The following is a 23,846-nucleotide window of genomic DNA, read 5'->3' as shown; positions in this document are numbered from 1 at the left end:
AGGGTGAGGTTAGAGAGTAAGATGCAGCTCAGCCAGTGCCCCAGCAGAAGAGAAGTGCTGAGTGTGTTATCTATGTTTTGCTTTTATTTATATACATCTCAGCAAGCCTATGAGGGAAGTAGACATCACCATTGTTCTCCTTTCACAGCCTGTGATCTAATTCTTCTCACCAAAACATTCTAGCTAGGCTCAAACTAGCACAGGGCTGTGGAGTCTCCCTCTCTGGAGACATTCAAAACCCACCTGGATGTGTTCCTGTGTGATCTGGTATAGGAGATCCTGCCCTTCCAGCCTCTGACATTCTGTGATTCTAACTCCTGCACAGTGTGGTGCCTCCTGCTCTGTTCAGCTGAGGGCTGGCTGCTGCCTGCCAGACAGAGCCGGCAGTTCCTCCTGGCCTAGGCCTCTCAAGCTGATGCTAAGTGGTCCCAGAATTGTAGAATAATAGAATCATGAAGGTTGGTAAAGACCTATGAGGTCATCAAGTCCAACCATAACCAGCTACCATGACCACTAAACTATCCTGAGCACCAGATCCACAGGTTTCTTGAAACCTCCAGGGTCAGTGACTCCCCCACCTCCCTTGTCAGCCTGTTCCAATGCCTGACCACTCTTGCAGGGAAGACATTGTTCCTCATGTCCAATCTAAACCTCCTCTTGTGCACCTTAAGCCCATTCCCTCATCTTACCACTCCAGTTCAGCCAAGCCTTACTGGGTGTGTGAGCATCCACTGTGTGGCTAGGAGGCATCCCTGCTCCATTAGTAGCACCCATTGCTGAGGCCTCCCACTCTGTGATGGCACAGTGGCAGAGCTGCCTGGCCACAGGGTCCAGGTGTCCCAGGATAGGCATTCACACTGATAGGGCAATGCAAACAGAGGTAGCACAGCCACGTGTGTATTTGCTCCTATGGACTGACCACACAACACAGCACTGACAGCAGCAGGGTCCACAGATGGTCTCTGCCACTGCTGGTGTCAGGGATACTGAAAATGAGCAGAAATGGTTTGCTGAGAAAGAGAAAAAAGAGAGGGAGGTAGAGAGAGCAAATGCTCCACCTTCATCCTCCACCAGCTGCAGTGCTTAACTTTACTAGAGAGCTGGTTCCTTCAGGCTCCTCCAGACACAGCTCTGCTCTGGGCACAGGGAACTTGGGTCTGACTCCCCAGCTAAACAACTCTCCTCTTCCCTCTTTCTGTCTACAAGCTCTGGCTCCAGATCTCCTCCTGCATCACCACTGCCTGTATCTCAGCAGGCAGGTCAGAGGTGACCCAGCTCCACCCGATGCAGTGCTTCACTTCTATTCCACACTTAAAAGCTTCCACCCACGTGCAGAGCAAACAGCTCTGGCTGCAGCTGCAGCGAGGGCAGTGGATTAGGGGTGTCTTTTCTGACCCTTAAGCTCAAGAGCAGCGATCCATTTTAAAAGGATATTCCATTTTATTCATCTTTTAAGCTCTTTCACACACACACACACACAACCACACAGAGAAAACACTGTTCCAAGAGCTGCAGCCCTGGATCTTTCTGCCTGATTGCAGGTCTGACAGCGGGCTGAAGGTACACATCTGGCTGTGTGAGAGCCACAGCCCAAAGCTGGAACAGTTTGCAGGTTCCTCTGCTCTCTTTTCTCACCTTTCTTTCAGGCCCCACGCCAGCTGGCCAGTTCTCCTTTTAAATCAAGCAGCTTTGAATGGGACAAATGGGGATAAACCCCTCTGCCCAAGACCACCGTGAAATGCATTTCCAAAGCACCGTTCACACTGTCTTAGAATCAGAATCAACCAGGTTGGTAGAGATCTCCAAGATCATCCAGTCCAACCTAGCACCCAGCCCTATCCAGTCAACTAGACCATGGCACTAACTGCCCCACCCAGTCTGTTCTTGAACACCTCCAGGGATGGTGACTCCACCACCTCCCCAGGCAGCCCATTCCAGTGCCAATCACTCTCTCTGGGAAGAACTTACTCCTAACATCCAGCTTGAACCTGCCCTGGCACAGCTTGAGACTCTGTCCCCTTGTTCTGTTGCTGGTTGCCTGGGAGAGGAGACCAACCCCACCTGGCTACAATCTTCTTCAGTGAACCTCTCTCAGCAGCTCCTGGCACTCACAGCAACATCTGGTCCCAGCCTCCTTCTCCTGGCACCTGATCGACCGCTATTCATCATGTCCCTTCAAAAATCAGTGTCTTGGCTGGTCACAGGATGAAGCTCCACAACCACTGCTTCCCTCAGCTGCTGCTGCTCTCCCCTTGAACTCCCAAGCATGCAGCACACTCAAGACAGTGGGAATCAAGTCCTTACCTCGATGTTGCACAGACATTCTTCTAGTTTTGCAACTACTTCAGAAAACTCTGGTCTCCCCTGGGAACAAAACAAAAGAGCAAAGCTGTGTTAAAAAGAGAAGGGGAACACATCTCCTGTAGTTGAACTGTCTGATGGATAGGTGGTGAATCACACTCGGCTCACTCTCTGTCTCTCCTCTGAACTTCACAGATTCCTAGAGTGGTTTGGGTTGGAAGAGACCTTGAAGATCATCCCCTGCTATGGGGAGGGACACCTTCCACTAGCCCAGATTGCTTAAGGCCTTATCCAATCTAGCTTTAAACACCTCGGGGGAGGGGACATCCACAACCATTTAATGACTTTGCTTTCAGCCTGCTTGGGCGCAGCTTGGAGCTGCAGGATCAGAACTGGGCCATGAAATGGTTAACAATTTGAATTGCATTCTTCTTCTCTTCTGTGAACAATTAGATGTGAGCTATTATCGACTAGACCATGGTTCCAAATCCACTAGCAATAAAATCCTGGCTTTGCTGGAACTTAAGGTGCACCTTTTTTTTTGCTGATGAGCAAGGCTTTGGCATAGCAACAGCTGTGAAGAGCAGTGGACAAGCTCCTGACCTGTTCCCTTAGGGCCACCCTGCTCCCTGCCTTGGTGTATTCACACCACTCCAGGTGCACCATCTCCACAGCTGCTCCCCACTACCTGCCCAGGACATGTCCCCATCTCTGTGTGCTTTGTGTAGCAGCCATGTCGGGGACAGGAGCAGTGACAAATGCACCTCCTCCTGTTTCTGCTGATCAATACCCTGTTCCAGCTCACAGCAGAGCTCTCCCAGAGCAGTTCAGCCTTCACTAAAGTGGTGTATGCCATAATGTTTGACAGGGGAGGGCTGGGAATTCCTTAATTAACTGCTAGACAAGCTCCTCATTCCCATCTTCCTCCACAACACTGCTCTGGAAGACTACAGAAGAGCTGACAGTGACATTAGAGTCGCACTTACTAAAACCAACCCAGTGTTTATTGTCTTTGCAGAACTAAGCCCCAGGTACTATTGCAAATGCTTTCACTCTAATTAAAGCTTGCAAATTAAGGCAGCTAATGAAAAAAAAAATTCTGCTTAAGAGACACTGCCTCATTTGCCAGTCACCAGCTTGCCTTTGGAAACAGCCACCGACAGAAGCTTCTGGAGAACAGATGTTCAAGTGCCTGGTGAACAGTACCAGTGACATGAGACAAGGGAACTGGTTTTCAGCTGGGATGAAGCCTGAGTGAAGTTAAAGACAAGTAAAGGGGGGGATGTGCAAATTTGGAGGCACTCTGACATCAAGTAAACCCACACAGAAAGAGATTCCATTTTCTGCCTGTTTTGGTTTTAAACTAAGCAAACCTCTTGCAAATTCTGACCTGTGAACACTTGCTGGACCCCAAAATTCACCATTTTCCCCCAACAAAACTCCCCTTTTGTAAGCAGATGTCTTTGTTTATGCATTTGCAGTGGGGTGCTGTAAAATGGACATGGATATGATGATGCTTTTCAGCTGCTGAATGTCTTGCTTGCTCTAGCATCTCACTAACACAACTTTGGTTCCTGCTCTGGAGATGTCTCCTCAGGAGGCATCACTGCACAAGGGTTCTTGCACGACAAGACCCTGGAAAAGAATGGCTGTGAACCTCTGTAGGGAGCTTTCAGCAGTGCTGTGGATGTGCATCGGCTGCTTCAGGACATGCATTGCCTTCCCTTCACTCTTCCTTGCCCCACGGCCCTCCTGGGTCTCTTCCAAGGGCCCCAGAAGCAATTCTAAACTCCGGTTACTGAGAACAAAAGCCAAGCATCTTCAAGAAACATAATTTTAATAAGCTTTTGCCCCCATCTTGTACAAAATTCAGGCCATCCACTGCCCTCCTGAGCCACCAACTGCCTTGTGGTTCTGCCCTGCAGCCCTGAAATGGGCTGGAGAGATGCTGGAGTGGTGAGCACCAAAGTGCATTAGGATGCTGCAAAGATGGTTTCCTCTCTTTGGGGCTAAACGAGCTGTGGAAATGCTAACAAGATAGAGTGCCTATATCCATTACAGAGTGCTTAAGTCAACACTTTAAAATGACATCTTATTAATAAATTTAAACAGAGTGTGAGTTCCATGCTGATGATTATTAGCAGCTGCTTCATAGTTGCACAGAAACCAAACACCCCCCAGCCCTAACAAACCTCCCTGAGGACAAAAGCATATTCCAGAACCAGCAAAAAAAAAAAAAAACCACAATGAAATCAAGCAGCCCTGCATTGCAGACAGGCTGTGCCCCAGGGTGTCACACACATAGCCGGTATGGGGGCAAAGATCCTGGCAGTCCATTGCTGCCTCAAGCCCCTTGAGCTTGAGGGGGAACTTCTTTACTGTAAGGGTCACAGAGGACAAGCACAGGCTCCCCAGAGAGGCAGTGGAATCTCCTTCTCTGGAGCCTTTCAAGGAGGCCTGTCTGGATGTGTTCCTGTATAACCTGAGCTCGATTGTATGGTCCTGCTCTGGCAGGGGGGGTTGGACTCGATGATCTCTTTGGGTCCCTTCCAACCCCTGACATCCTGTGAGCCTGTGACCATCATGTTCTTCCTAGAGAGGGGAGCAGAACTGCAGTAAAGCTACTGAAGGAGGCAGCAGGTATGACTGATGCATTAAACACAAGACAAAGTCATCAGCTACGTTTTCATCCAATCATGGAACAGTTTGGGTTGGAAGGAAACTTGTAGAGAATCTAATTCCAACCTCCCTGCCATGGGCAGAGACGTCGCCTACTAGACCAAGTTGCCCAAGGCCTCTTCCCCTTCCTTCAGCAGAGCACTTGAGCATGTGCTTCAGCTCACCAAAGCAGGTAAGAAAGCTCTCAGCTATCCTGGACAAGGACAGGCTTATGCACGTGATAACTTCTCTCTCTAAGCTGAGCTAACTGGAAATGGGACTCAAATCCAGGACCCTATTTCCAGTAGGAAATTCAGAGTATGTGGTTGTGCTGGTTTGAGACAAATTGGAGTACTTTCATGAGGGAAATGAGTTCATTGGCTGTGAAAAGAAAACCACAGTGATGGCCATTTCACCCCTTCATTCTGCTGAGACATGTGAAAACAAAGACACACACAAAGATAGGGTCAGTCTGTGGGTGCCTGCTTGCTGTATTAACTCCTCTGCCTGAATCTCCATAACCTGAACTAATCAATCCTCTTCTAACACTTCTTGCCACCCTTTCCCAGCTCAATCTGCATGTAAGTGGGACCTTGAGATAAGGGAGGGGGAGGTGGAAAGTAGGAGGAAGGTAGGGAGTGGGTTTGAAAGCCTCCCTGGGCAGCTCTGCTGCTAGGAGGGTTTTTGTGTCTCTGTATTACTTTAAAAGGGTGTATGGCTGCAAATGTCTGTTTTGTAAATATCTGCTTGTAAATTGTGCAAAGCTATAAATATAGCTTCATTCCTTAACTTCCAACTGGCTGAGGTTAGTCTGGGTGAATTCCTAACCTTTGGGGGTGGGGTGTGTGGGTACCTCCCAAACCTGCACAGTGGTTTACTAGCACAAAGCTATGACACAAAATGAGCCCTCCTGTAACACCAGAACACTCACACAGGTTCCCAAATCCACTCCCATTCATCAAAAATGAAATGTCCATGTTGATCAGACCTCAAAATGCCAGAAGAGCACCAAGAAAAGCAACCAGTCAAACGAAATTTCCAAGGCCTGCCCTGCCCTGTGGCTCCTAAAGCAGCTAACCCCCTTGGTGGAACATTTTCCAAGCATGCAGGATTTCACAGGGAATCACAGAATTAATCAGGTTGGAAAAGACCTTTGAGATCATCGAGTCCAACCTAGCACCTAACACCTTCTAATTAACTAAATCCTGGCACTAAGTGCCTCATGCAGCCTCCTCTCAAACACCTCCAGGGACAGAGACTCCACCACCTCCCCAGGCAGCCCATCCCAATGCCAATCACTTTTGCTGTGAAGAACTTCTTCTTAACATCCAGCCTGCCCTGGCACAGCTTGAGGCTGTGTCTTTTTGTTGTGTCCCTGGGTGCCTGGCAGAAGAGACCAACCCCAGCTGGCTACAGCCTCCCTTCAGGTAGCTGTGGAGAGCAATGAGGTTTGCCCTGAGCATCTTCTCCAGGCTGCACACCCCCAGCTCCCTCAGCCTCTCCTCACAGGGTTGTGCTCCAGCCCCCTCCTCAGCCTTGGTGCCCTTCTCTGGATACATTCAAGCACCTCAACATCTTTCTTAAATTTCCAGTCTCTGGGGGATGTTTCTTGACTTTCAGACAGGTTAGAGCCACATGCAAAAGCAGCCATGAAACTGCCACAGCAGCAGATGCAGAAGTGGCATTGGACAGCTCCCAGGAGCTGCTGGGATGTGTTGCCTGTGTATTAAGGGTCTCTGCAGTCCTGTGTGAGGTTGGAAATGCTTCAGAGCGATGACATTCATCTGGCTGCTTTCTATCTTCCATCACTGTCAAAGCCCAGAAGTTAGGAACAAACCCTTCATTCTCATGCTGCATGAATGTCAGAAGAGTGTCACTCACTAAAACAGCCCCAACTCTTCTGAGCCAGCACAGGGGCCCACACACTCCAACATCTGCTTGACTTTGATGTGCAGATGCCCAGAGCTGTGTAAAATCCACCCAGTCAGAAGATACAGCTGGGACATGGCCTCAGTGAAGTGCCAGTTATCAACTCTGGTTGGGAAGATTTGACAAGAGCAGGGATACAAAGACTTGTTAGGGGAGAGCTGCTATTGTCCCTCCACCATGGATGGTCTCAAGCACCATTAAATCTGTAGATGGTCTTAAATTCTGCTGCCACCCTAAAAGCCATGAGTCCAAGGATGACAAAAGCCAAGATGAAGCAGTGTTTCTCTAAGCACCACTTTACACTCCCAGCAGAAAACCCTTGTGTACCTCCTCTTCCTTAATGCTGTTGGCATTGAGTTAATTGGGATCACCAGATGGACTTTCCAGTCATTGCCAACCAGTAGCAGGTGGGAAAGGTGCTGTAGGAGCCACCTTACTGCACCAGCTCCTTGTTGAATCAGAGTCCTCTCCTGCAGGCATTGCTGGGCTGCAGAGAATATTTCTGCCACTTGTACATCATGTCCATGTTTCTCTTTTCCAGCTGCTCCTGCACAACTAACACCTTACATGTCCCTTATGGGATGCTTACCACAAGCCAGAAGTATTTGGAGGATCTTCTGCACCCCATACAACAGGGACTGTTCCAGGAGATGGGATGACCCTATGGGATGAAGGCAAAGGACTGGGGTCCTGGCAGAGATCCCTGCTCAGAGCTCAGTGTGACAGCCCAGTCAGTGATGTGGACACCTGAGCCAGCAGTGGGTAGTCAGTGCTGGTCCAAATGTGACACCCTAGACTGTCTGTGTGGCTGTCACTGTCACATCCTTTCTTTTCTTGAGGTGGCTGTGGTGTTTTCTCTCCTCAAACTACATGTAACACTTCACACTTGTCACCTACATTTCCCTCTCCTGCTGAAGTGCAGGAACACTTGTTCCTGTCTGCTGATCCTTGGTGCTGTACAACTGCCAAAAGCCACCCTTGAACACTCTCATCTCACAGCTGAAAGGCCTCCCTGCAGCCACACCACTGCCTGCAGCCAAGCCACTAGAGGCTGAGATCTCTCATGAGCTCTGCAGCTCAGAGAGGATGGACATAGTTTGTGCATGGACAAGGGCTGCAGGAGCAAATAGAATCACAGAATGTCAGGGGCTGGAAAGGACCTCAAAAGATCATCTAATCAAACCTCCCTGATAGAGCAGGATCACCTATACCATACCACAATCTGACAGCCCATCTTCATGGAATGCACTGGGTTGGAAGGCACCCTTGGAGGTCATCTTGCCAACCTTCTTACCATCAGCAGGGACAGCTCCAACTCGGTCTTGGAGCCCAGCTGTTGCCAACAGCCCTGCGAGGAGCAGAGATGCCTTAGTGATAGCTCATTGTGAGTGTGAAGCTTGGTGAGGTCTACACAGTCACAGAATGCATTGGGTTGGAGGGGCCTCAGCGGCCTGGACTGTAAGTGAACCAAACTGTGCTCACACATGGCTGTCTAGAATGCATCAGCATCTGGAGAAGGTCACAGAATCATAGAATCAACCGAGTTGGAAGAGACCTCCAAGCTCATCCAGTCCAACCTAGCACCCAGCCCTAGCCAGTCATCTAGACCATGGCACTAAGTGCCTCATCCAGGCTTTTCTTGAACACCTCCAGGGATGGCAACTCCACCACCTCCCTGGGCAGCCCATTCCAATGCCAATCACTCTCTCTGGCAAGAACTGCCTCCTAACATCCAGCCTAGACCTGCCCTGGCACAACTTGAGACTGTGTCCCCTTGTTCTGTTGCTGGTTGCTTGGGAGCAGAGACCAACCCCACCTGGCTACAACCTCCCTTCAGGTAGTTGTAGACAGCAATAAGGTCACCCCTGAGCCTCCTCTTCTCCAGGCTAACCAATCCCAGCTCCCTCAGCCTCTCCTCGTAGGGCTGTGCTCAAGGCCTCTCCCCAGCCTCGTCGCCCTTCTCTGGACACGCTCAAGCATCTCTATGTCCCTCCTAAACTGGGGGGCCCAGAACTGAACACAGGACTCAAGGTGTGGTCTAACCAGTGCAGAGTACAGGGGCAGAATGACCTCCCTGCTCCTGCTGGCCACACCATTCCTGATGCAGGCCAGGATGCCACTGGCTCTCTTGGCCACCTGGGCACACTGCTGGCTCATGTTCAGGCGGGTATCAATCAGCACCCCCAGATCCCTCTCTGTCTGGCTGCTCTCCAGCCACTCCGACCCCAGCCTGTATCTCTGCATGGGGTTGTTGTGGCCAAAGTGCAGCACCCTGCACTTGGAGCTATTGAACCCCATCCCATTGGACTCTGCCCATCTGTCCAGGTGGTCAAGGTCTCACTGCAGAGCCCTTCTGCCCTCCAACCCAGTCACATCTGCCCCCAGCTTAGTGTCATCTGCAAACTTGCTGATGACTGACTCCATGCCCTCATCCAGATCATCTATGAAGATGTTAAAGAGGATGGGGCCTCAATGCACTTGCAGGCTGACTTGGCTCCCCTTTGGCATGGGTGGCAGGGAGTTGGTTTTTCACATGGAGGAAAACAAGGATTCGCAGAAAACACCTACAGACGTTTGAGAGCAGCAAGTGATTTTCTACTGAGCCAGTAACAAATCAGCATCATCAAAGAGCCATAACCACTTAAAGTGTTGTTGAATGGCTGAATGTATTTTACTGCCCTCCTCAATCCACCAACTCAGTCTCATAGACTCATAAAATGAGTTGGGTTGGAAGGGACCTTAAAGGTCATCCTGCTACAACTCCCTGCCATGACCTCATCCAACCTGGCCTTGAACACCTCCAGGGAGGTGATATCCACAACCTCCCTGGGCAACCTGTTCCAGTGACTCACCACCTTCACTCTCTTCCTGTACTCCAGTCTCAATCTCCTCTCTTCCAGCTCTAAGCCACTGCTCCTTGTTGCATTGCAAGCGCTTGTAAAAAGTCCCTCCCCAGCTCTTCTGTAGCCTCCTTCAACTCCTGGAACGCTGCTCTAAGGTTTCCTTTGGGCCTTCTCCAGGCTGAACAGCCCCAACACTTTCAGCCTGCCCCCATAGGGAGGTTCTCCAGCTCTCAGATCATCTTGGTAGCCTCCTCCAGACCCTCTACAGCAGCTGGACATTTCTTGACGTGCCCCGTTGCCCAACTCAGGGCTTTCTGAAGTGGCACCAGCCTTGGGTGCAGGGGCTTTGGGGCAGCCAGGCAAAGCCAGGAAGAGGCTGGCTGGAGCAGAAACTCCTGGTTTTGGGCTGGTTGGGGGACACTCACCTCAGGACAGGCGTTCCAGCCCCTCATCAGCAGAGCAGAGATGGGCTTGGGGATGGAGTAGCCGATGGGCGGGCGGATGTGGTGGTACGCCATGTCTGCAGCCGCCGCCGCTGCAACCCAACAGAGAGCTGTCAGTGTCCTGCAGCGCCCAGGAAAGCAGCCCCTTCTCCACTGCAGGCACCCTGGCAGGGGCAGAAGGGCTGAGCCTGCAGGGAAAGGCTCAGAGCCTAAAGACCTTGTGTGCAAAGACAGCTAAGACAGCTGTGAGAGGAAACACATCGTGGCTAATGCTGAGCGTGGGTGAAGGTAACCTAGGGTTCAATCCTCAAAAAAAAGGCCTTTTTTGGGAAAAAATTACTTTACCTTCAAACCACTGAATAAAAAAATCATTGTGTTCCTTATTAAGAGTCATAGAATCAGTCAGGGTTGGAAGGGACCACAGGGATCATCCAGTTCCAACCCCCCTGCCATGGTCACGGACACCTCACACTAGATCAGGCTGTCCAGAGCCTCATCCAGCCTGGCCTTAAACACCTCCAGGAATGAGGCTTCCACCACCTCCCTGGGAAACCCCTTCCAAGTTCTCACCACCCTCATGCTGAAGAGCTTCTTCCTAACCTCCAGTCTGAATCTACCCATTTCTAGCTTTGTTCCATTCCCCCCAGTCCTAGCACTATCTGAGAGCCTAAAAAGTCCCTCCCCAGCTTTCTTGTAGCCTCCTTAAGATACTGAAAGGCCACAATAAAGTCGCCTTGAAGCCTTCTCCTCTCCAGACTGAACAGCCCCAACTCCCTCAATTGCTCCTGACAGCAGAGCAGCTCCAGCCCTCTGATCACCCTCGTGACTCTTCTCTGGACACCTTCCAGCACCTCCATATCCCTCTTGTCCCAGAGGCTCCAGAACTGGATGCAGTACTCCAGGTGGGGTCTCCCCAGTGCAGAGCAGAGGGGGAGGATCACTTCCCTAGCCCTGCTGCCCACAGGTTGCTCTCTGGGCTGCAAGAGCACACTGACAGCTCAGATTGAGCTTCTCATCCCCCAGCACCCCTAAGTCCCTCTCCTCAGGGCTGCTCTCCAGCCAGCCACTGCCCTGCCTATATTGGCGCTTGGGATTGCCTCAACCCAGATGCAGGACCTTGCACTTGGTCTTGTTGGACTTCATGAGGTTGGCTTGTGCCCACCTCTCCAGCCTGTTCAGGTCCCTCTGGATGGATCCTTCCCTCCGTCTGCCAGCAGCACCACACAGCTTGGTGTCATCAGCAAACTTGCTGAGGGTGCACTCGGTGCCACTGTTCAAGGTGCTGACAAAGATGTTAAACGAGACCGGTCCCAGGGCTGATCCCTGAGGGACTCTGCTTGTCAGTGGCCTCCCCTGGGACGTGGGATTTAACCTTCAAGCCACTTAACAAAGATTGTGTTCCTTATTAAGACTAAGTGACAGGTTTAGTCCAGCTGCAGATAAAATGGTATGAACTCACACCTCTTAAAATAACCCATGGATAGTTGTGTTACGGCTAAGGGAAAAAAACCCAACCCCAGCCTGAAGTGTTTTCTGAGCAGAAATGGAGTGAGTGCACTGCAAGTCACCACTGACCAGCACAGGGCTGCCAAACCATTCCCCTGATTGGCTGTGTGCTTTCAGTGGATCCAAACACAGGGTTAATTCCTCTTGTTCCTTTCAAGAGAAATGATGCCAATTCAAAAGAAATGCATTTTGGATTTCATATCAAAAGCTAAGTAAAAGCCTTTGTTTGCCTGACACTCCAAATCGATGTGATGGGGACACAGGGGCTATGCAGGGAGCTGCCAGACAGCAGCCAGGAGACTGCAACAAGGGGGGGGGCTCATGTTTTTAACCGCATCCATATCTCATTGCAGCACTCATTGTAAGAACAGATTAATTTCAGCCACTCTCTGCCCTCACTGAAGCTTTTTTCTGCACAGCAACATTTCAGAAGCTCAATATCAGATAAATCCTGGGATATTGGAGCTCTGTGTAGACAAGAGGAGCAAACAGTTTGATTTTTCTTCCTTAAGTTCCACAAGAACGTGCTCGTGGAGGACATATCCAGCCCCTGTCATTCTCTGATTCTATGATATGCCAAGGAATAACTTGGCATACAATCCTAATTCCAACAGGGAAGCAAAAGGCCTAAAACTGGAGTGCCTTCTCCCTGCTCCTAGCAGTAGGGAGGGAATCTGAAGTTGTGTGGCTCTGCAGTGAGTGGTGTATGTGATTGTGGTGGGACAGCCCTGTGCTCCTCACTGAAGGCATAAAGTCACAGAATTGCTTTGGTTGGAAAAGACCTCTGAGATTATTGACTCCAGCCATTGACCTAACTCCACCATGGCCATTAAACCCTGGTGACTGACTGACAAACACCAGCAAAATACTGGTTTGTGTTACAGTACAGCTGCTTCTGTGCTTCAGAGAATTCAACCTGAGGCTGTTTCCTTTTGCCCTGAAGAGTCTGTGACCTCCTGGTTATTAGTACTGAGTGATGCAGCTGCATCTGAATGCACATTGGGACAACCTTCTGTGAAAATGCAGCCCCCCAGAAGCTGCCAGTGGAGCAGCCCACCTAACAGTGCAAGGTCTTGCACGGCCATGGAGAGGGTGGCACAATCTGGGGTACCTAAATACCTTGAGAGCATCTTACCTGGCTTCAGGTGAGCAAATGGAATCTCCCCAGTGAGCAGCTCCCAGAGGCACAAAGCATAGCTGAAGACATCAGCCTTCACAGTGTACCTGGTGCATTGGGTGAACACCTCGGGGGCCATCCAGCGTAGGTTCTGTGCAGCAGGGGACACGAGCAAGACATCAGCACTGTCCCCTTCCTCCTGTATGCAGCTTTTCCTGGGGTTCTGTGCTTGTTTCCCTCTCTTATTTCTTTATCCCCTCACTGCTCCAAAGAGTAACTGCCATGTTCTCCAGGAAGATGTTAATCCAGCTCACACCGTCTAGCCCTTACACCTAACAGTGTCAGTGTGGTGACTGGCTCAGCCCCATAAAGCCAGGCTGATCAAAGCTTCAGTCACCAGAGCAGGGAAGGGTTAAAGTGCTGACACTTCTACAGAGGATCTGGGGGCCAGAGGGCTCCAAGGTCAATGCCAGGAAGAATTAGTTTCTGCAGCAGATATACACTCAGAATCACAGCAACATGGAGGTTGGCAAAGCCCCTCAGGGTCACCAAGTCCAACCTTGAACCCTACTCTGCAAGAGTCACCTTAAACCATAGCCCTGAGCACCACATCCAAACCAGCCTTAAACACATCCAGGCTGGGGGACTCCACCACCTCCCTGGGCAGCTCATTGCACTCCCTGAACACTCTCTCCACGAAAAACTTTTTCCTAATGCCCAATCTAAACCTGCCCAGCCTCAGCTTGAGGCCATTCCCCCTTGTTCTGTCTCCAATTAGCTGTGAGAAGAGCCCAGCAGCAGCCTCTCCACAATGTTCAGGTAGTTGTAGGCAGCAACGAGGTCTCCTCTCAGCCTCCACACATCTCTGCTATAAATGAGGCTTAAAGGAAACAAACCAGCTCCCCAGGAACTGTTAGGAGACAGAAAATCCTGCAGCACTTCCTCTTTCCAAGCAAACCTTTCTAAGGCTGTTTCCTCCTAACCTGAACTTGCCTAGATGTGTTGTGATAATGATGTGAAACAGAGCAGGAAACAAACCCCAGGTTGTTTTGTCATGTTGTCTTCATCCAGGGACTGCAGAAACCTAGACTCTGAAGCACAGAGAACAGAAACAAAGTGACTGTCAAAGCAACACAGATATCCACCTTGGTATTCTAGGAAGAAGTTCTTCCCAGAGAGAGTGATTTCCCATTGGAATGGGCTGCCCAGGGAGGTGGTGGAGGCACCGTCCCTGGGGGTCTTCAAGAAAAGCCTGGATGAGGCACTTAGTGCCATGGTCTAGTTGACTGGATAGGGCTGGGTGCTAGGTTGGACTGGATGATCTTGGAGGTCTCTTCCAACCTGGTTGATTCTATGATTGTATGATTCACAGAGCTTGGTGAAAAAATAAGGTAGGTTTAAATAACTTTGGGGTAATGGGAGTGGAGGAGAACTGTGATAGCTCTTTGTCAACATGGATGTGCACAGACAATGAGGCTTCTGAACCCTGACTGCTTCCTTCTCAGATAGAATCATAGAATTGTAGAATCAGTCAGGGTTGGAAGGGACCACAAGGATCATCCAGCTCCTACTCCCCTGCCATGGGCAAGGACACCTCACACTAGATCAGGCTGTCCAGAGCCTCGTTCAGCCTGGCCTTAAACACCTCCAGGGATGAGGCTTCCACCACCTCTCTGGGAAACCCCTTCCAGGCTCTCACCACCCTCATGTTGAAGAACTTCTTCCTCACATCCACTCTGAATCTACCCATTTCTAGCTTTGTTCCATTCCCCCCAGTCCTATCAGTACTTGACAGACTAGAAAGTCCCTCCCCAGCTTTCTTGTATCCCACTTCAAACACTGGAAGGCCACAATAAGGCCACCTGGGAGTCTTCTCCTCTGCAGACTGAACAGCCCCAACTCTCTCAGTCTCTCCTCACATCAGAGCAGCTCCAGCCCTCTGATCATCCTTGTGGCCCTTCTCTGGACAGCTTCCAGCACCTCCATATCCCTCTTGTAATAGGAGCTCCATAAACCATGGGCTGTTCCACAGCACCTGCTAACTTAGGTGAGACAAAAACCCAGGGATATCCTCATCTCCAAAAGCTTTTGTGTCTTCTCATAACAATGGAATGAAGATCAACCTCCTCAGCAATTACTTATTTGGAGCATGTTTAGTTATAGAGAATTTAAGGTTACTTTATAGATGTTTCATTCAAACTCCTTACCTCCAAAATCAGCAACAACTGCGTGGCCATCCTCATACAGCAGAATATTGTGGCTGGGGTGGGGGAGGAGAAAAACATTATTATAGGTAATAGTTTAATAGAGTCTTAAAGCTGGTGAAAAATGTGAGAGGTTTTGTTAGTAGCTAAACCCCTGAGGAGCTCCAATCCCCTGCTTAAGTAGAGAGATACCTGCAGATAAACTCCTTTGAGCTACACCTCCTATTTAATGTTAGAAAGTCCACCTTAGCTCCAAGTAGGCAAACCCATCAGCTCCATAAATGGGAATGTCAGCTCCTAACCAATCCTGGAGCAAACCAATGCCTGCAGGTGTCTGCAGATCAAGTGTCACAGTTTCATTCAGTGTGTGCCCTGAAGCTCAGCGAGGAGGAGAAAGAGAAGATGTTTGGATAGAAACCCAGCCATGGGCTTTGAATGAAGTGACATGGACTGATCCTTTTCTCTGTTAAGGCTCACCTTGATGTATACCTATGGTGCTGATTCCTGATTTATGGAAGGGGAGAAACAGATCTGAAAAGTCAGTACAGGATAGACTAGAAGCCACCAGAAGCTGTAAGAAATCCCCTGAGCTGGGAGGAAAAAAAAGTGATGGCACAATGGCACTTGCTGGGGCTGTCGGTCAACAGCTGGCTGAAGATGAGCCAGGGTGTGCCCAGATGGCCAAGAAGGCCACCAGCACCCTGGCTGGGATCAGGAATAGAGTGATCAGCAGGACCAGGGCAGTGATTGTCCCCCTGGAATGGGCACTGGTGAGGCCACATCTTGAGTACTGGGTTCAGTTTTGGGTCACTCACTTCAAGAAAGATATTGAGGGGTTGGAGCAGGTCCAGAGAAGAATGATGAAGCTGGTGAGGGGTCTGGAGAAGAGAGCAGAGGTGCTGAGGGAGCTGGGGTTATTGAGTCTAGAGAAAAGGAGGCTGAGGGGAGACTCAGCTCTAACTCTCTACAGCTCCCTGAAAGGAGGCTGGGGCTAGGTGGGGGCTGGTCTCTTCTCCCAAAGAGCAAGTGACAGAACAAGAGGAAATGTCCTCAAGTTGCACCAGGGGAGGTGTAGGTTGGACATGAGGAACAATTTCTTCTCCAAAGGGTTGTCAATGCCTGGCCCAGGCTGCCAGGGCGATGGGGAGGAGGAAGTTCTTCACCATGAGAGTGGTGAGACCCTGGAGTGGGTTGCCCAGGGAGGTGGCTGAGGCCCCATCCCTGGAGGTGTTTAAGGCCAGGCTGGATGGGGCTCTGGCCAGCCTGATCTGGGGTAGGGTGTCCCTGCCCATGGCAGGGGGGGTGGAACTAGATGATCCTTGTGGTCCCTTGCAACCCTGACTGATTCTATGATTCTATGGTGGAGTCACTGTGCCTGGAGGGGTTTCAAAGCCATGGGGATGTGGTGCTGAGGGACATGTTTTAGTGGTGCCCTGGCAGTGCTGGGTTAATGGTTAGACATGATGATCTTGGAGGGCTCTTCCAAGCAAAACACCTCTGTGAATCTAAACCAACATCTCTGGAGACTGGTGATTGCAGCAAGGAAGGGTTTGGGGTGATGGCTGGTGCCCTGCAAAGAGCAGTGCCTGTGCTGCTCAGGCCAGTGGTGGTTTTGCTGATGGGAACACAGGACATACTGTGTGAGGGCTGTGGAGCTGAGCTGCCCTTGCCCCTTCTCACCCCAGGCTGCCCCTTGGACCATGGGCAATGCCCTAGGTTGATGTACAGGGCTGAAGGCTAGGACTCATGTTCATCCCTTCTTACTGCACTGCAGTGATAAATCCCAGGAAAATGAGATGTCCACTTGAGGCATTTATGCCAGGGTTTTATTTCCCCATAAATCTTTGCCCCAGACACTTTCTAGAGCTAGGAAGAAAGGAACAAACACAAGAAAATTCTTATTTGGTCAGCAGATGCCTGGGACAATCTCTGCCAGGGCATCCAGAGCTGAGAGCAATCATTTATCAGAGATAATTACTTGTACTGACACTTATTAAAGTGTTGTGCTTCCTGGGGAATCTTGGAAACCATGGCAACTGCAGGCTGCAGGGGATGGAGAGGCTCAGGGAACCAGAACTTTACCCTAGGCTGTCAGCAGAGACATTTGGAGGCTTAAAGTTGCATCTACGAGATTTGTCCTAAGACTACTAGGACCAATGAGGTGAATGAGGAGATTTGTGTGGTTGCTCAAACTCACTGATTGAAGGTGGTGTGAGGAAAATCCAGCTTCATTTACATAGTATTTGTGCAAAGGCAGTGAGGTATTCAGGAGGATCTCGCACCCCCATGTCTGTGTCCTTTCCATTAACTAAAGGACTTTACAAAATCAGCTTCCAGGTATGAACAGGATAATCACAAAAGAGATTTGCACATAGGACTACAAACATTTCTTGTCCACTCTATAAAAGGGTCCTCTTGTGAGCAGGTAACCAGGAGACCTGCACTCTGAAGCCACAACCCAGCCAAGTACAACCAAACCCAACCCAGCTCAAACCCAAGCCCACCAAACCCAAGCCAACTAACCAAACTCAAGCAAACCAACCCAACCAAATGAAGAGCTGCACACCAAAACCACAACCCAAACAAATCTAACCAAACCCAACCCAAACAAGTCAACCAAATGAAGAGCTGCACACCAAAACCACAACCCAAACAAATCTAACCAAACCCAACCCAAACAAGTCAACCAAATGAAGAGCTGCACACCAAAACCACAACCCAAACAAATCTAACCAAACCCAACCCAAACAAGTCAACCAAATGAAGAGCTGCACACCAAAACCACAACCCAAACAAATCTAACCAAACCCAACCCAAACAAGTCAACCAAATGAAGAGCTGCACACCAAAACCACAACCCAAACAAATCTAACTAAACCCAAGCCAAATCAAACCCAGCCTAACTAACCTAACTCAAGCAAACTAACCCAACAAAATTAAGAGCTGCACACCAAGCCCACAACCCAACCAAATCTAACCAAACCCAACCCAAGAATAAGTCCAGGTACTTCCAGAAAGTTTCAAGAGTGCAACTTTTCATTTTGCTTTGGATTAAGACCAAAAGCAGGCACTTCCCAATGTGCTGTGCAAAGAAGAGACCTTTTTCTCCCTACTGGTAACTTAATAACCTGAGTGTTCCATTCTAAGTCTATCTTCCAAGCTGGTCTTTAGCTGTGAGTGACAGGAAATCTCAGGAGTCTATTGAACAGTGCTGACAACCCCAGGGAGAACCTCCATGGACTTCCTGCCTTCCAGAAAACCAAACCCAACCGTAACTTCTCTGACAGCTTAGAGAAGAGTAGACTGAAAGGTGACCTCATTAATGTGTGAAGGGTGAGTGTCAGGAGCCAGGCTCTTCTCAGAGATGTCAAGGGACAAGGGGGGCAATGGATGCAAGCTGGAGCACAGAAGGTTCCCTGTGAACAGAAGGAAAAACTTTTTCCCTGTGGGGGTGGCAGAATACGGAACAGGCTGCCCAGAGAGGGTGTGGAGTCTCCCTCTCTGGAGACGTTCAAAACCTTCCTGTGTGACCAACTCTAGGTGATCCTGCCCTGGCAGGGGGGTTGGGCTGGGTGATCCTTCCAACCCCTAATGTTCTGCGATCCCGCGATTCTGTGGCAGAGATGGGAAGTTTCCACCAGCCCTGGCAGGCTATGCGCAGAGAGGTCACTAGATGGGGATGCAGTGCGCGAGTTGGGAGCATCTCATCTCGCAACCTTCTGCCGCCCTGGGACTCTCCGGCAGGAATGAAGGACCTTTGGTAACACTCGCCGTGGCTTACATGCACATCTTATGCTGGAGAGAGAATTCAAATTATGTTCACTTGGCCAGAAGTACAGAGAAGAGCGAACCGTTACAAAGCACTGGAAATGCTGCCGGAGAGAATTCCTCCTTGTTGCCAAGCCTCTTATCTTACAGAGGGCTACAAGCTGCAAGAGCTTTGCATGTTGTGCTTGTCGATGTGTTGTGCAGCTAAACCCTGTGATGGGTGTAACTGAGGCTTCATTGGATACACATCCTCGTGGAATGTTATTTTGTGTGTGTCCAGTCCCTAATGGACTGGGAAAAAGGAATAAGAAGGAGAGCAAAAAAGAAAAAAGGAGAGAACACAGAATCACAGAAACAGGCAGGCTGGCAAAGCCCCTCAGGGTCACCAAGCCCTACCTAGAACCCTACTCTGCAAGAGTCACCTTAAACCATAGCCCTGAGCACCACATCCAAACCAGCCTTAAACACATCCAGGCTGGGGGACTCCACCACCTCCCTGGGCAGCTCATTCCACTCCCTGAACACTCTCTGCATGAAAACTTTTTCCTAATGTCCAATCTAAACCCCCCCAGGCTCAGCTTGAGGCCATTCCCCTTTGTTCTGCCTCCAATTAGCTGTGAGATGAGCTCAGCAGCAGCCTCTCCACAATGTTCCCTCAGGTTTTTGTAGACAGCAACGAGGTCTCCCCTCAGCCTCCTCTTCCTCACACTAAACAGCCCCAGAGATTCCTTTCCCCACTCTGGCAGTCACAGAATCACAGAACTGTTTTGATTGGAAAAGACTTCCACAATCACTGTGTCAAACTTTCAGCCTAACAACACCACCATGGCCACTAATCCATGTCCCAAAGTGCCATGTCCACATGTTTCTTGAACACCTCCAGGGATGATGACTCCACTACCCTTTAATCCCCTATCAGCTCAGTCCCTCTGACGTTTGTGTTACCTCTCCCGAAGACAGACACATTCCCTGCTGGTTTAGGAGACAGTACTGGTTTCATGAGCATTGTGAGACTGCAGATATGGCTCAGTGCCTCTTCCAAACCTTAACCTTGACCATATACCTTTCTCCTAACACCAGTCCCTGTTCCATGGACTTGGACTGTACTGTGGAACTTGAAATCAAAGCTGCCGGCAGCAGCTCTTACCTCCTGCGGTACTTCTTTGTGGAGGGATAGAGAAGAGAAGGTTTGAAGCTCTGTCAATCAAAATGACCAAAATTGAGTCTAGTCCAAGATGTTTTCTGTGTTCTGTCAGGGGCTCAGTCTAATCTTCTGGCAAGTTTTGCCATATGAAATGAGATGCTCTGCCAGAGATGAGGCTTGGGGCCAGCTTTGTGTCCCGTTACTCGATTTCACTCTGACATTTCATTTTGAAGTCTGTCCGGCTTTGGGGAAGGTTTTGGACTGTATGATCTTGGAGGTCATTCCCAACTTAGCTATTCTGTGATGCTATTAACCAGAGCTTTCCAGCAGGCTCCCTCCAGCCTCTCAGCACTCCAGCAGCTCTTTATGCAATAGAGTACAGGAGATATAAGGAATTCGTTCATTCCCCAAGCACTGAGTGAACACCTATCTGCATATTTATACACATATGGGCTTTGCTTCTCTGGAGCCATAAATGCCTTTCATAGGCTCTCATTTCCTGCCCCTCTTCTTCATGCTGAGTGTACAAGCCCATGTGCCATTCTACTGCGATGCTGACATACCCGACAGCATGCAGCTGGCAGAACTGCAGTGTCCCTGCTCCACACGCTGATGAATTTTAGCCACTCATGCTCAGCCCTGGTGAGAGAAAGACTTCACGCCAGCAGATCTGAGCAGCTCTGCAGGAGCTGGATACCCTACAACAAAGAACCAGAATCTCTCTTGCTTCTGCAGGCTGGTAGTGCCAGGACAGTGACCTCACAGATTGCATTGAGTTGGAAGGGACCCTCAGAGGTGATCCTGCCCAAGCCCCCCGGCAGTCAGCAGCCACACCTCCAACTAAATCAGGCTGCCCACATGGAGTCTGACCTTGAATGTCTGCAGGGAAGGCGCCTTCAGCACCTCCTTGGGCAACCTGTTCAAGTATTTCACCACTCTCACTGTAAAGAACTTCCTCCTAATGTCCAGCCTAAATCTCCACTGCTCCAGCTTTGAGCCACTGCCCTTTGTCCAGTCACCACAGGCCATTCCAAACAGCCTCTCTGTAGCCTTCCTCTAGGTCTCAGATGTCTTTCTCAAAATGGAGAGGATAAGAATCTTGCTGCACCCTGTGCACATCTGCTGGAGACAGCCAACAGCCACAGCGTCCCACTGCAGCACAAAGGCAGACAGTTGTGCTCTCCAGAGAGCAGCCCTTTCAACGCTGCCAGCCACCTCAGTACAGGGCTGCCACTGGGGGAAAGCTGCTGGGGCAACCCTTGTGCACAAGGCTTGGGAAGCCGAATGCAAACACACAGAGTTGCAGAACCACAGCAACAGGCAGGTTGGCAAAGCCCCTCAGGATCACCAAGTCCAACCTAGAACCCTACTCTGCAAGAGTCACCTTAAACCATAGCCCTGAGCACCACATCCAAACCAGCCTTAAACACCTCCAGGGTGGGTGACTCCACCACCTCCCTGGGCAGCTCATTCCACTCCCTGAACACTCTCTCCATAAAAAACTTTTCCTAATGTCCAATCTAAACCTGCCCAGCCTCAGCTTGAGGCCATTCCCCCTTGTCCTGTCTCCAGTTACCTGTGGGAAGAGCCCAGCAGCAGCCTCTCCACAATGTTCCCTCAGGTTTTTGTAGACAGCAACGAGGTCTCCCCTCAGCCTCCTCTTCCTCACACTAACCATCCCCAGCTTCCTCAGTTGCTCCTCATCACATCTGTTCTTCAGGCCCTTCCCCAGCTTCGTTGCCCTCTGGACCTGCTCCAGCACCTCCACATCTCTCTTGTATTGCAGTGCCCCAAACTGAACACAACACCGAAGCCAACTCCAAGGGGACAGTCACCTCCCTGCTCCTGCTGGCCACAGCATTTTTAATCCCAGCTAGGATGCCATTGGCCTTCTTGGCCACCTGGGCACACTGCTGGCTCCTATTCAGCTGCCTGGGCACACTGCTGGCTCATATTCAGCTCTTGTCTGTTAAAACTCCCAGATCCCTTTCTGCCAGGCAGCTCTCCAGCCACACTGCTCCAATCCTGTAGTGTTGCTTGGGGTTGCTGTGACCCAAGTGCAACACATCACACTGATTTAACACAACAAACCTGAAGTCACTGTGGAGCAAGAACAGGAGCCATACTCAGAGAACTGTGTGACTTCTAATTGCAGATAGGGTTTACAGTGGCTAAAATCAAATCTGAGGGTTGAGGTTGTCATTACTAGATTCTCATCCTGCCACAGTCTGCCCTGGTGAAACCTCATCTTGAGTACTGCCTTCAGTTTTGGGCTCCCCATTTTAAGAGGGACAGGGATCTGCTGGAGAAGGTCCAGCAGAGGGCTGTGAGGATGATTACGTGACTGGAGCACTGGCTGAGGAGGAGAGACTGAGGGACCTGGGGCTGTTTAGTCTGGAGAAGAGAAGATTGAGAGGGGATTTAATCAATGTTTATCAATATCTGAGGGCTGGGGGTCCGGAGATGGGGACAGGCTCTGCTCACTTGCTCTCTGGGATTGGACAAGGAGCAATGGATGGAAGCTGCTGCACAGGAGGTTCCAGCTCAACACAAGGGGGAACTTCTTGACTGAAATGGTCTCAGAGCACTGGCACAGACTCCCCAGAGAGGCTGTGGAGTCTCCTTCTGTGGAGCCTTTCAAGGCCTGTCTCAATGTGTTCTTGTGTGATCTGAGCTAGACTGTACGGTCCTGCTCCAGCAGGGGGGTTGGACTCGATGATCTCTTTGGGTCCCTTCTAACCCCTAGCATCCTGTGAGCCTGAGAAAAGGCACAAAGCTTGTCTAAAGAGAGAGAACAAAGTGGTTTGGGAAGAGTGCAAAAGATTGTGAGAGGGGACAAAAGAATCTCTCCTTCCCCCCCCATCTACTTTGTATCAAGAAAATGAAAGTCAGTCCTGTGATAAGCCAAGAGAAGTTGAGAGTCCAGCTAAGGGGTGTTGGTGGACCTCGGGCATCTGCAATTTTTACAGAGAGGGTGAGCTATGGAAAGATGGATGTAATCATATGGGTTGGAAAAGGCCTCCAAGATCATAGTGTCCAACCATCGACCCAGCACCACCATGGCCATTAAACCATGTTCCCAAGTGCCATGTCCACATGTTTCTTGGAACACTTCCAGCATGATGACTCCACTATCTCCTGGGACAACCTGTTCCCAGTGCTTGACTGCTCTTTCAGCCCAGAATCGTTCCAATATCTAACCTAAACCTCCCCTGACACAATTTCAGTCATTTCCTCTTGTTCTGGTTAAGCTGTTTCTTAATGTCTTGAACAGCTTGTGGTGTTCCATCTGAAACACATGCACTGATCACCCAAAGCTCTGGCCCACACTGTACATGCCAGAGCCTGAAAAGGTTGGTTCTAGCAGCAGAGGACTGTCTATACTGTCTCACACATCATCACACAGTGCTCAGCTAGGCAGTGCTGACAACCATCAGGTTTGGTTCTATTATCTGTGGAGCATGCTGACCAAGAGCTTAAGCACAATGCCTGAAAGATGCCCCCAGAGGAGAAAAGTGATGTGTCTTCATTCCTGCCTGGGTAGAAGAGGACTGTTATGAATCAAAAGTTTGTTTTCCAGTCTCCAGAATGATTTCAGACTCATTCCCTGCTCAACATGACACCCCCTGTGTTGGAGGGGTTTTAGAAAAGGACTGTGAGATACAAGAGTTTGGAAAAGTGTGGTCCAAGGGCAGTGAGTTGCAAGAAATCAGTTTTCAGTCAGGAGAGCTGCTAGAGAGACTGAAAAGTGATCTGAGACACTTCACCATCTACTGCATCCAGGTCCTTTATTCTCACAGAGGATGGTGGAGCATCAGTTATAAACGATTGTGTCCTGCAATGGGCATCAAATCCCCCAGGGGGGTGATTGTACCTCAGCTTCTGGTGTAGGCCACAGCACTTGCTGATTGCATCAGGGACCAGATCACTTTT

General features: G+C 50.0%; 1 protein-coding gene across 2 annotated transcripts in view; it reads right to left on the bottom strand.

The window, feature by feature from the left end:
- Positions 1 to 23,846, bottom strand: part of LOC135177483 (serine/threonine-protein kinase TNNI3K) — a 108,386-nt gene that overhangs the window by 10,285 nt on the left and 74,255 nt on the right. For both annotated transcript variants that reach the window (XM_064147509.1, XM_064147510.1), the window contains 5 exons: positions 15,005 to 15,057; positions 13,836 to 13,888; positions 12,816 to 12,948; positions 10,157 to 10,266; positions 2,305 to 2,364 (listed from right to left, as the gene is read on the bottom strand). In XM_064147509.1, coding sequence (XP_064003579.1) covers positions 2,305 to 2,364; positions 10,157 to 10,266; positions 12,816 to 12,948; positions 13,836 to 13,888; positions 15,005 to 15,057 — 409 coding nt within the window. The remainder of the gene's footprint in view (positions 1 to 2,304; positions 2,365 to 10,156; positions 10,267 to 12,815; positions 12,949 to 13,835; positions 13,889 to 15,004; positions 15,058 to 23,846) is intronic.

The sequence above is a fragment of the Pogoniulus pusillus genome, chromosome 8 (genome assembly GCF_015220805.1).
Source record: "Pogoniulus pusillus isolate bPogPus1 chromosome 8, bPogPus1.pri, whole genome shotgun sequence".
Taxonomy (NCBI): Eukaryota; Metazoa; Chordata; class Aves; order Piciformes; family Lybiidae; genus Pogoniulus; species Pogoniulus pusillus.
This window is presented reverse-complemented; position numbering and strand designations above follow the sequence as displayed.